General features: G+C 37.5%; 1 protein-coding gene across 6 annotated transcripts in view; it reads right to left on the reverse strand.

The window, feature by feature from the left end:
• CASK (calcium/calmodulin dependent serine protein kinase) overlaps positions 1-14355 on the reverse strand; it is a 230704-nt gene that overhangs the window by 188177 nt on the left and 28172 nt on the right. For all 6 annotated transcript variants that reach the window (XM_032592039.1, XM_030305111.1, XM_030305114.1 and 3 more), the window contains exon 2: positions 751-828. In XM_032592039.1, the coding sequence (XP_032447930.1) occupies positions 751-828 (78 nt within the window). The remainder of the gene's footprint in view (positions 1-750; positions 829-14355) is intronic.

Consider the following 14355-nt stretch of genomic DNA (forward strand, 5'->3'; position numbering starts at 1 on the left):
TGGTTTGTGGGTTTGAATCCTTCAATATATTATGGCTGGTGACTGAAGAGACCCCATGTATTAAAAAGGCAACCCACTGAAGTGGGTATTTATGATATGATTGAATGACACCAAAGCAGAAAGCTATATTGCTCCAAATCTATAAGCAAGTGGCCCAGTGCATGGTTCCTGTGATTTTTCAACTTTACTCCTTATTTTGACTCATTAGTCCTGTACAACAACTTGACTTAGAACAATGGCCATCATTTGCTTGGGAGATCACACACTGGCCTGAAGCAAATATATTTGGCAGGAAGACTGTGCTATTATTTCTATTCCTTCCACTATTCTGTGCATTTCATCAGATTAACTGGTCACATAATAATGTGCTATCACTAAAAGGCAAAGTGAAGAACTAAGAAGGCTCAGCTGCCCAAAACAATGATCACACATAACCCCCACCCCCCCAAAGCTGATTCTTCATAGTTCTTGAGCTACCAAATCCCTTCTTGAATAAAAGTCATCTCAAATGGGAAAGGCAACAGTACCATGTTAAGCTATAGACTCATGTTAAGAAATTCGTTGTTCAGTATTTGGCATTTCCAGTCACTATTCGGCTCCACTACTGCACACTAGAACAGACATGTTCCTTGTAGGAAAGAGTGGCAGTCTCCTCCTCATCAGTTCAAAAGCAGGTCACTTCATGTGATTTCTCTGTCATTTCCTTCTTTTATTTCCCCTGTGACCTCTGAGTCAATACAAATTACATACCTGGCTACAGCTTCACTGTATACAAAACCAGCGTCAGCTCGCTTTACGATTTCAAAACACAGATCTGCGCCATCCATACTGTAGAGAAATGTGAGGAAAAAAAATATTTAAGAGGAAATCCCAGGAAGAAAACACTGAAAATGAATATATTGTAACTAAGTCATTAGTTGGCTTACAGCTAACGATTCTAATAAGTTATTTAAATCTCCTTTCTTTCAAGGAAACATATATAAATTATAAAGGAATATTATAACCATCTTAACACTGAAAATCTACATGGAAAGAAGTACAAAGAACAAGCAAACGGTAGCATCAAATAACACAAGGTGTAGAAAATGGACCATAAATTTCCTTTAAGTTATCACAACAAGAAGCCTCAGAAAAGGGCAATGCTGGTGGCTATGGACATATTTTTGAGTCAAGTTCCAAAATTATCTGTACTTAGTCATGTCACGTAATATTTTAAGAATCCAACAAGGATTCTAAAATATTTAGCTATAGTTATCACCACTAAATGGGCATTCAAACTATATACTGTAGAAGGAAAACCGTAGCTAATTCATAATTTCTTTTTGTTCATACTCCATTACCAAAGTCAATCCCTACAAACATATTCTAACACACTGATGTGTTGGTGATGGAATGTCACTCTTTTGCCCCAAACTTAAAATACTTCTTCTTTATTTCTCAGATCAGTAAGGTCTCTTGTTGTGTCAGCCACACCTCACTCTTCTACCTGTCCTATCTGATGGCTCCTGAAGTATACCTCACTCTCTAGGCAGGCTAGTCTTAATTACTATTCCCCGAACATACAGTCTTCTTTCTTTTCTTGTCACATGCTTCTGAATACATTGCTCTTCATATTCAAAACCTGCTGTAATCCAAGGCCCCATTCCAATCACACCTTTCCCAGAAAGCCCCCTAAGTGAATTACCAACCACATCAAGGCTTTCATTTGCTTAAATTCTATAACAACCCTATATGCCCATATCCTAACAGTTAGCACTTAACACATGTTTAGCATTTACATACATATACAGGACACTTTTGCCAGATTGTATCTGGTAATGAAATTATCCAAATATCAATAGCTGACATTTTCATAATGCTTCAAGGCATATGAAGTGTTTTCAAAACCAGTATTTCATTCATTCACGTATTCAAGTAGCTGAGACTCCAGTGTATTACACTGAGGAAACAGGTTTCTAGAAGGGAAACTAAAGAAACTATTCATTACTATTACTAATAATTACTAAGTAGGTATTAATAATAATGAATTATCAATACTCATATTACAATTCACCAAGCATCATGGGAAACACTCCTTGTTATATCTCCATTCTTACAATCACCCCACGAGGTCAGCACCCTTCTCATTCTCAAATAATTTGTATGAGTAGACAAGTAGGTTACAGGGACAGGATTCAAATCTGTGTCTATATTCACTGCTCTTCCCATTACCTACAGCTACACCTGCTGGGTGTGCAAGGAAGAAATGCACATATTCAAGCTCAACAGTTCAACAAGATGTATAAAGCCCTAAAGAACAAGTATGTTGTTTTGTTTTGTTTTTGAGACAGAAACAGAGCATGAGCAGGGGAGGAGCAGAGAGAGAGGGAGACACAGAATCCAAAGCAGGCTCCAGGCTCTGAGCTATCAGATGCTGGGCTCGTGACAGCTCAGAGCCCGATGTGGGGCTCAAACTCATGGACTGCGAGATCATAACGTGAGCTGAAGTCGGACGCTTAACTGCCTAAGCCACCCAGGAGCCCCAAGAACAAGTATGTTTTATACTTTCAACATACTCCCACCCAATACCCAGCAGAAGACTGAGCACACAGTAAATATTTAATGAATAATTTTGACCATATGATCTAAATCTTGGTGTGGTTTTAAGAAAAATTTTTTTAATGTTTATTTATTATTGAGAGACAGGGACAGAGCATGAGCATGGGAGGAGCAGAGAAGGGGAAGACATAGAATCTGAATCAGGCTCCAGGCTCTGAGGTGTTAGCACAGAGCCTGACGTGGGGCTCGAACTCACACACCACGAGATCATGACCTGAGCAGAAGTCAGACGTTAACCAACTGAACCATCCAGGCGCCCCTTGGTGTGGTTTTGTATAAATGAAAATACTTTCACATTTATACAAGGGTTTACAACATTTGCCTAGTTTCCAGTTCACAGCTGATGAACATTTTCCAATGTCAAATAGAATTCTTCTGCACGAAATAATCTTTGTGATGGTGTAGTCTGCTCTGAAGTATGGTAGTGACCATTTTCCACCATTGGAAACAAAGCCCAAATGAACATGGTCACATGTTTGAACAGTCATGATATTCTGCTAGAGTAAAAGTCTTATAAGGAGAGTTGCACTTGTCCTAGGGGTCGGGGGGCATATACAATAAAGCTGTTGATATACTCCTGGAAAAAAATTTAACATGCTATACTGCCCTCACTAATCATGAAAGTGTCCTTTCCTCTACTTTGCCCCCACTAGGCTGACTATTCCTTTTTGATCTTTGCCAGTCAGATAGGAGGGAAAAAAGTAAGTCATGATTGCTTTAATTTGCATTTCCTTGATTACAAGAGAGGCTGAATATTTTTCATTTCTTTGTATTTTGGGGAGGAAAAAAAATACTTATTTCTAAATGGGCTGCAATTTAAGCTGGTTGCTTGATCTAGGAGAACTAAGGCACCCCTCCCAGTGAATGAATTGCAGTTTTGTTTAGGCGGTTTCCTGTTTAATTGTGAGATGTGAGGATGAGCACTATTCAGCTCACATGAGAGAGGCAAAGGAGAGCTAAATTGATCGCATCGCCAAGAAATAAGAATCTGGAAGCTTTCCTGAGAGCTGGAGGAAGACTTTTTTGGAGGGACCTGGAAGAGGGAAAACAGCAGTCTGAGAAGTAGGAGAAGGTAGTCAAGTGGTGAGAGGACAATGCCTAACAAGGGAACCAGTCAGTGAAAAAAAAAAACCTGGAAATTACCAGCATGGATCGACACGTTTTTTGGGTGTTATATCTGAAATACTAGTATTTGAAATGACAGTCTCTACACATGCACATACACAGGTTATTTTCAGGTTTCTAGGCTTTTCCACTGACCTGTCTCTTCTTGTATCTGGTACCACACCATTTTTAATACTGTAATAGTGTTTTTCAATATTTTATCTTATATTTTTTAAGTAAGCTCTACAGCCAACATGGGGCTTAAACTCATGAGATCAAGAGTTGTACACTCTACTGACTGAGGCAGCCAGGCGGCCCTCTAATAGTGTATTTTAATATTTGGAAAAATAAGTCATTTCATTATTATTCTTCGCTAATATTTTCTTATGAATTTTTTCTTCCAGCTGAACTTTAAAAACGAGTTCATCAAATGTTAAAAATTTTTTAATATTTTGCCTGAGATAGTTTTATATTTATAGATGAACTTGTAGAAATTAACATTTTTCTCATATTCTCATCTATGAGCATGATATGTTCTCTATTTCTTTTCATGTCTCTAAGTCACAGTTTTAAGGTTTTCTTCATATTGGTTCCAAATATTGATTATCGGGGCTTTTTGCCCTAGGATACTTTTAGTCACTCTTATAAATGAGATCTTCTGGGCATTGTACATTTTTTATGACGATGGTTCATAACCTGGGGTAACAAACAAACTCACCTGTGTAACTTTAAATATGCATGCATGTTCCTTCAGGAGCTAGTCTGAAAGTCATCGCTGTGAAAGTAATCTTCTATTATTAAAGCTGTTTGATTAGTTATTTGTAACACTGATATTAGAGTAAAAGGCAATTCATTAATTTTAAATTTTGATATATGGAAAAAATGAAAAATACTATTTATGCAAATTTTATTCATCACTGAAATTTAATATATATATTCATAATACAATCCTGATATAACAACTTTGAAAAGTTTGATGTCTCAAATCTTTGATCATCTTTATTTGATAATACTTCTAAAAACAAGTGCAAGGCTTTTTTCATTGTTTTTCTCTTGCTTCCCATCTTAGGGTGTTTCTGGGGCTACTAAGGAGCTTCAAAAAAGCATGTTCTAAACTTCCCTGTTTGGTTCCATTCCAAGGGAGTAAAATAAGAGGGAGAAGAAACCCTGCTTTAGAAAGTATGGGGAATGCTTCTATCCTACATGCCGAGAAAAACCATGGGAGCTTTACGTTGACTTGTGAAAGCAGTGGGATCATGAATGATCTTAGCTGTTCCTTTCATCTGTCTGAATTTTAAAAATTTTACAATAAATGTAAATTACTTACATAATTCAAAAAAATCCAAAACAAATATGCCAAACAAAATAGATGACACGTCTAGAGGCACAATGTATGGCTGACCATATGTTGAAGGGATCAGAATATAAGCCACCTTGGCATAGGATTATTTTGAGCTGAAGGCAATTGAAAAACACCAGACACAGGAAGAACTCTCCGATCTTGTCCATTCTGCCTGAAAATGGAGGTTTAAATTTCCCTTTGTAAAGGCGTTCCCCTCTCATGTACTAGGAAGAGAACTACTCCTACCTGCATAACAAACCTTACTAAACAACTCTTACTTACCACACATTTCCTGGTCGCCTTGCCACCACTTACCCGAGACCCCCAAACTCCCCCCTCTTCCTTTTTCTAGTCTCTTCAGACTGTATTACTCTTTGTTAAAATGGTATATAAGCATCTGGGTCTAACCACCTCTTTTGTGGTTTTCACTTTTTTCCTGTGAGGGTATCCCCCGACCCCAATGGTCCTGCCATGTGCATATAAAATAATCTTTTTTGGGGTGCCTGGGTGGGTCAGATGATTAAGCGTCTGGCTTCAACTCAGGTCATGATCTCACAGTTCATGGGTTTGAGCTCCGCATCAGGCTCTGTGCTGACAGCTCAGAGCCTGGAGCCTGCTTCGGATTCTGTGTCTTCCTCTCTCTATGTCCTCCCCCACTCATGCTCTGTCTCTTAAAAATGAATAAATGTTAAAAAAAAATAATAAATATTTTTTCCTGTTAGTCTGGTGTTGGTCAGTTTAATTCAGACCCAGTCATTTAACCTAAGAGGGTAGAGAAAAGGTTTTTTCCTTCTCTACAGTGTATTCTGTAAAAGCAGAAAAAGAGGGGGCTTGTAGGAGACTCGCAGCTGACTGTAGGAAGAAATGCTTCTCAAATTAACTGTGGTGAAGGAGCAGTTTCCACCCCTCCCAGGTATATTATGAATCGTTATTTTTATAAAACACAAAATCACGTGCTATGATTTCACAGCAATGTCAGATTGCTCCAACAGTTTCTAAATGCTTACTCTCAATTTCTGTACTTACTTCATCACAGACTGATAACAGTTCATCACAGACTGGTAACAGTTGGTAGACTGGAACTCATTTGCAAACTATTCTTTGAGGAACACTGTACAGGTCAGACCAAATCTGAATCTCTCTAACTACCATTTCCTCTGAAGGTGAGAAAAACAACTACAGAACTGGATGAAACAAAAACAAAAAAAAAATTTTAAAGCTTAAACAGTATAATGAGTGAAACACTACCTAGTGAGGATGGGGAAAGGTTTTGAGCTCAAAGAGGTGAGCGAGAGATGTTTCTGCCCTAGGGGTAGGCAGCACCCCATGAGAAGGAGGCAGCCCTGGAAGGGGCAGGGTGCATATGTGGGGAACTCTGAAGAATGGGGGAGGTGGATATTGGACTAACAGGGCCCAACTGCTCTTCCACTTGGAGATCCAAGAGCAGAGACTGAGCTACCGCAGAAGAGCCTGCCAAAGGCTAGGGACCTGAGAAAACATTCCATACTCTGGGTTGGGGTGATAAAGAGTTGTATTTTGGAAAGTGGGTTAAGGAATATATTCTGATATGTCTTATTAGCATAGAGAAATTCCAATGCCTACCACGAAGACAAAACATCCACTTAAAAATTTCAGCAAGGATCAACAATTATAAAAAGTGACACCACAGATTTGAAAAAGCAAATAGAAACTTCAGAATGAAAAAAATCCAACACCAAAAGTCAGAACTTAAGCAGATTAGATAGCTGAAGAGGAAAAATTAGTGAACCAGAAGATGTAGTCAGACTGAAGTATGTAGAGACAAAACATGGAAAATATGAAAGTGAGTATGAGAAAGGGTTACAGGGAGAAGGTCGGTATATATTTTTATTGACATTTCAAAAGTGAAAAGAAAGGCGCCTGACTGGCTCAGTGAGTGACTCTTGATCCTTGGGCCGTGAGTTCAAGCCCAACGTTGGATGTAGAGATTACTAATAGATAAAAAGTGAAAAGAAAATAGAGCAGAAACAATACTGAAAATATAATGTCTGATAATTACCCAGATATGATTAAAGATCTCAACCCACTGATTTGAGAAGTCCAATAAACACCAAGGAATAAAGAAACCTATAGCTAGACACATATCTGTGAAAACTACAGGAAACCAAAGAAAAATAGAAAACCTCAAAAACCGTGCAAGAAAAGAACTGACGATTAGAGTAACAGCTGACTTCTCAATGGCAACAGTGGAAGCCAGAATACAGAATAGAGAGCAGTGGAAAGGGATCTTAAACTAGTTACCAACCTAAAATTCTCTTCTCACCAAAAAATCCCGTAAAGAATAAAGGTGAAAAAATGTCCTTCAGATTAGCAAAGAAACCAACAGAATTTGACAGCAGCATACCTATCCCTAAAGGAAATACACAAGAGTATTCCTTAGGGAGAAAAAAAACAAAGTGGAATGAAAACTCAGGGATGCAGTGAGACATGAAAACATAAAATGTGGTAAATATGTACAGTAATCTAAATGAACAATGATTAAATAAAAAACTATTTTCTCACTCTCTCTTTGAGACCATATGACACAATAACTCTTGAGAGATCAAGAGAGGAAGAGACAGTGACCTTAAAAAAAAACTAGACAACAATAACATATGTCAGGAGGCGTACTGTAATTTCTAGGACAACGACTAAGTCCTCTAACTTTTTTGATGTCCGGGCCCTTTTCTACTTAAAGATGATTGGGAACCCCAAATGGATGATGTCTGTGTAGGTTTTGTCTATCGATATTTGCCGCATTAAAAATTAATGCCACCTGGATGGCTCAGCCAGTTGAGCATTGGGCTTTGGCTCAGGTCATGATCTCATGGTTCATGAGCTTGAGCCCCACATCAGGCTTTGTGCTGATAGCATGGAGCCTGCTTAGGATTCTCTGTCTCCCTCTCTCTCTGCCCCTCCTCCACTCATGCTCATGAGCTCTCTCTCTTTCTCTCTCTCTCACACACACACATACACAAAAAAATAAACGTTAAAAATTTAAAAATTAAAATCCAGAAATGTAAAATTTAAAATTAAAATTTTTTAATTAAAAATTTAAAAATTAAAATCCAGAAATGTAAAAAAACATGTATTTTAAAATGACAATAGGGGCGCTTGGGTGGCTCAGTCAGTTAAGCGGCCGACTTCGGCTCAGTCATGATCTCACGGTTTGTAAGTTTGAGCCCCGCGTCGGGCTCTGTGCTGACAGCTCAGAGCCTGGAGCCTGTTTCAGATTCTGTGTCTCTCTGACCCTCCCCGTTCATGCTCTGTCTCTGTCTCAAAAATAAATAAATGTTAAAAAAAAAAATTTAAAATGACAATAAACCCATTACATGTTAATAGGAATAATATTTTTCATGAAAAATAAGTATTCTAAAACAAAACAAATTTAGTGAAAAGAGTAGAACTGTTTGGTGTTTTGCAAATCGCTCTGATTTCTGGTTTAAGACAGCTAGCTGTTTCTCATATCTGCTTCTACATTCAATCTGTTGTAATATGTTATTTGGTTGAAAAAAAATGAGGAAAATCTGGCCCCACAGAGATATATAATTGGAAGGAGGTATATCTTAACAGGGCTTGCAGATATTTGAGAATATTCTTCTTTGATACTGCACCCAAGACTCAAAAAGTGGTAGTTTCTCAAAGGTAAACTGCAATGTGGATTCTGAAACCGTATCAATGAACTTTGGGTACTGTGCTACATTGTAATCCATTGTCTATCTTGTTCTTTGAATAGATGTTTTACCTGTGCATGACTCTGTAACATCACACATTAGTCATCTGAAAAATACTAGTCCACAGAGATGTGCAGATTTTCTAAATACCGACACATTTGATTACACATTATCAAAAAAATCCCATTTATTCATACCCCCATTGATTACATTAGAAACATCCTTTAAGTCCTGGTAAGCTATTAAGTTTATGGTGGCAGATACAAGTTTTCCAAACTTGTTATTTTCACTTGGAAGTTTGAACTGCATCATTGGTGACAACTACTGTGAGTTGTTTTCCCTTGAAGCAGCAGGCTCACTTCGTTCATTTGTGATTAAATGTCTGTCACGTACCCAAGTTTGAGGAAGCATGGTTTGTCTGTTAGTCATTCTCTCAACTAAAAATGATGTTATATATGCACAAAATGCTAGGTCAGCTTACAACTGATAACACTGCACAAGTGCTTTTCTGAGAGCCATCAAAATTCTAAGGTTTATAAGCACTAAGGGTATGTTTCCTAATCACGATATAGCTATGTTAGAAATAAAATTAACACAGCAAATGGGAAATCCTCAAATGCTTGCTTAGAAATTGAGAAAACCATGCTAAATAACCTATGAATCAGAAGAGGGGCGCCTGGGTGGCTCAGTCAGTTGAGCGTCCAACTCCTGATCTCAACTCAGGTCATGATCTCACAATTTGTGGATCGAGCCCTGCACTGGTCTCTGTGCTGAGAGCACAGAGCCTGCTTTGGATTCTTTCTCTCTCCCTCTCTCTGCGCCCCCCCTCATGTGCATACTCACTCTCTCTCAAAATAAACAAACATTTAAAAACAAACACACAAATAGATATCTAACAATAGGAGAATTGTTAAATACATTGTGGTAAATCCACAGGGAAGAGTATCATGCTGCCATTAAAATGATGCTGTAGAAGTATATTTATTGATATAGAAAGATGTTCACAATATATTAAGATGTATAAATATATATATGGGCACATATGTGTGTCTGCAGAGGCACAGAAATTTTTGGATATCAACACGCTGTTAAAGAGTGGGTGGGTATTTGAAATTTTTGTTTTTACTTTTACTTAAAAAATGAACAGGTACTACCACTTTCATCAGACTAAACATAACTCTAAATGTTAAAAGAAAAATAAAACACAAAAATACCCCTTGAGAAATGGAGCTAAAACAGTATACACAAAGCAGCCTGTATCCATAAATTGTAAGTTTTTAAACTTCAAATTATTGAAACATAACAGAAATATTACAAATACTGATGTAAAATTTTACAAGAAAAACTAAAGTGACGTTCTATCAGGACAAAAATTTTAGAAGGACAGTAAATTAAATCCAACGAGGGTAGAAGGGAATAATAATGAACAGAAATTAATGAAGAAAAACACAACAGAGAGCAAGAAAAGCAAAAATATTTTCTTTAAAAAGATTAATAAAACTGAACTGGAAAATCCACCTCATTTGAAAACTGAACAATATGCTTTTATTATACAGATCTCAGGAGAAATCATCAGAAAAAAAGGAAATATTTTAAGCTGAATAACAAAAATAACCACATCAAACTTGTACAATGCAGGTAAAGTAGTACTTACAGGGAAATTTACTGCTGTAAATGCATATATGAGGAAAGAAGGGTGAAAATTTATGAACCCGTCATCCATCTGCATAAGCTATATAATGATCATCAAATTAAATTCAAGCAAGTTAGAAGGAAATAAGAACAAAAATTTATGAGATGGAAAACAAACATATTAGAGGGATTAGCAAAAGTTAAAAGTTGTTCCCTATGAAATGATGAATCTTTGGCAAGACTGGTTAAAAAAAAAAAAAGAGAGGACACATGTAGCAGCCAATATGAAGAATGAAAAAGGAGATACTTCATACCCTGCAGACAAGATGACACTGAACCTTTATGCCACAAATTTGAAAATCTATGAAATCGACCAATTTCCCAGAAAAATAAAATTCATCAAAGTGAACACAAAAATAATTAGAAAACCTGGATAATTCTTTACTCATTGACAGAATTAAATCAGTAATTAAAAACCTTCTGGCATAGAAAACTGTAGGCCTAGATGGCACTTCTGACAAATTCTAGGGAACATTTGGAAGAGAAAATGAATAAGTAGCAGAACAGTCTCCAATTCATTTTATGAAGCTAGCTTAACCTAGATACCAAAACCATTAAGGACAGCATGACAAAATTAAAGGACAGTCTCATTAATGAACATAGGTGCAAATAACCCAAACAAAGCATCAGCAAATCAAACCCAGCAATACATAAAAATTACATCAAGACCAAGTTGGATTTATCAGAGGAATACAAAATTGTTTTAACGTCTGGAACTCAATGACTAGAATTCTGAACACTGAGACAGACTAAAGAAGAAAAAATTAGGCTAATCTCAATAAATGCTAAAACGATTTAGTAAAATTATGTATTTAAACTTTAGGAAACTCTTAGATCAAGAACAAGATGAAAACATCCACTCCAAAACTTATATTCAACACTATTCTAGAGGCCCTAGTAAGGGCAAGATAAAGAAATAAAATCAGTAAGAATTGAAAAAGAAAAAACAAGTTGTCATTATTTACAGATGGTATAAAGTATATATATAGAACACCCAAAATAATCTAAGGTAAAATTATAATCAGCATTGAGCAAAATTATTCTCATAAATCAAAAGAAAATTTTTAAAAAATATTTTTTAAGAATGTAGAAATAAATCTAATAAAAAGATGTATAGGACCTGAAGGGAGAAAGGTATGATATTTATTTCTTTATTCTTAATTAAGTAGGCTCCATGTCCAACATGGGGCTTGAACTCACAACACTGAGATCAAGAGTTGCATGCTCTACCAACTGAGCCAGCCAGGCGCCCCAAAAGTAAGATATTTATTAAGAGAAATTAAACAACTAAAATAAATGAAGAGAAAATGATCTTTTTCACAGACTGGAAGACTTAACACTATAAACAGCCAATTTTTTAAAATGAAAGCAAAAATTCAATGGAATTCCAATCAAAATCCTAACAGGTTTTGTGGAAACTGTCAAGCAGAATCTAAAATGTATATGGCACTGTAAAAGGACAAGAAGATTCAAGATAATTTGGGAGAATAATAAGGTGGGAAGATTTGCTCTATTTGATTTCAAAATTTCAATAATATAAGGCTTATTACTTAAGCATGTATGCTATTGACAACAGGACAGAATATACCAGAGAGCCCAGAAACAGATGCATACATACATGGCTGGTTGATTTATGAGGAAGAGGGGACTACAGAGTTTTGGGCGAGGATACTCTCTTCATTTTTTTTTTTTTAATTTATTTTGAGAGAGAGAGAATCCCAAGCAGGGGGGAGGGGCAGGGAGAGAAAGAATCCCAAGCAGGCTCCATACTGTCAGCCCAGAGCCTGATGTGGGTCTTGAACTCATGAACTGTGAGACCATGACCTGAGCTCAAATCAAGAGTCGGACATTAACCGACTGAGCCACCCAGGCACCCCAAGGAGACTCTTCAAATAAGCGTGTGCTCACGTGGACCAGGAGACATGTGCGTGAACATTCATGGCAGCATTGTTCACAATAGGCACCAAGTGTCAACGAACTCAAATGTCCATCAGAATGGGTAAAGCACTGGTATAGTCAAACAACAGAATACTACACAGCAGTGAAAAGAAATTAACTACAGGCACACAAAGGAATTTGGCTGAATCCTAAAGATAAAACACTAAGCGAAAGAAGCAGACAAAGCAGTACACAAACAGTGTTTCTTTTACGTATGGTTCAAAAACAGGGATAATCTTATTTTGTTGTAATAAATAAAGCTGGCATTTGCTGAGTACATACTATGTGACAGGCATTTTCTAAGTGATTTCCATGCATTAATTCATTTAATGGTTGCAAGAAGTCTCTGAGATACGTGTCATTACTACCCCTATTTTAATTAATAGAAAACTGAGGAACAGGAAAGGTTAAGTTTAACTTGCCCAAGAGATCACATAGCTAGTAACTGGAAGAACCATGATTCAAACTCAGGCAGTTTGACATTAGAATCCATGCACTGTCCCTGAAAAAAGGCTCAGGTTACAAAGAGGGAAACTTCAAATTTCTGTTCAAGGCTCTGAGTTATTAATGGAAAAGAAGGGATTACAGCTAAGTAGGTAAAGTCACAGTACAAGGGAGGGCTCTGTATAACAAATCCAGTTTCATGCCTGCTCCAGAATCACCCAGAGGGATCTTCAAAATGCACAGCCTCCATCCCCATTCTCTCTGATGATACATGTGTGAATGCTGCACTGTTGAGATGGTTTAAATGAATTCTCTAGATTTAATAAGTTTGCCAATAAATGTTTTAACCCTTGCTTATACAAATCAATCTCTATTGATTAGGAAAAAAACATTAATTATCCTTTATTTTCTTCTAATTCAGGGCTTTGCTTGTGCTACTGTCTTGATGTCTTCACAAATGTCCCATAACCACCACCTTTTCCCAACACTTTTGCTCTCTTTATGCCCCTGCCAGAAGTGGCCTCTTTCCACTTTTCGGCCTGTCTCCCACACTGACAGTGATGCCCTCTGTCAACTCTGTACAAGCCTGCATGTCTGCCCACCTATTCCACCTCCCAACTGCTTCCTCCACTGATCTCTTAGGGACCTAAGGGTCTGTGCCTCTCTATGGTCATTTAGACCTACACTATCAGTATTTATTTATTTCATTGACAGGCACCTGTGTGGTCTGCCCACTTGGGACTATGAGCAACTTGAGGGCATAAACAGGTCTTTCATGGTCACCATAACATACCACATACTGATGAAGATGTATAAATATTTGTTGGTGGTAAATTCGTTTCTGAGAGAGGAGTCATGTACACATGACCTTTCTTTACCCTTCCCGTATTCTAAACTACTCCATTTTTGGGAAGGAGTTAGTTACAACAGTGCATATCAGAGTTTCAGAGGAAGGAATGGGTACATCTTTGAGGGATTCAGACAGTCTTCATGAAGCAAGCAGCCTCTGAGATGGGTCCCAAAGAGTAGGGGGAAGGGGAAGACGAGAAGCAGGGTAAGAGGGTGGGGACTACAAGGTAATTAGGAGAGAGGGCAGCCCCTCAGGGGTGCCTGGGTGGCTCAGTGGGTTAAGTGTCCAACTATTGATTTTTGGCTCAGGTCACGATCTCATGGTTTGTGAGATCGAGCCCTGTGTTGGGCTCTGTACTGACAGTACAGGACCTGCTTAGGATTCATTCATTCATTCATTCATTCTCTCTCTCTCTCTCTCTCTCTCTCTCTCAAAATAAATAAATAAATAAGAAATGAGGGAAGCAGATCAAGGCATTTTTTTTTTCCTGACAAGCAAACAATAGTACAGCTTGGAAATGAGTCAACATGTTAGGTGGGTTTGGAATGAACTGTGGGAATATTTAAGGGACTATAATTTGAGCTGAGCTCTCCTCTCCCACCTATGCTGTAAACTGTACACAATCAACTTCCTTCAGTATGAACTTGGACAGGGACCAGAGAAGGTTCTTACAAAGCACTGTTAAGTATGTTATG

This window comes from Lynx canadensis, chromosome X (assembly GCF_007474595.2).
Source record: "Lynx canadensis isolate LIC74 chromosome X, mLynCan4.pri.v2, whole genome shotgun sequence".
In the NCBI taxonomy this organism is placed as follows: Eukaryota; Metazoa; Chordata; class Mammalia; order Carnivora; family Felidae; genus Lynx; species Lynx canadensis.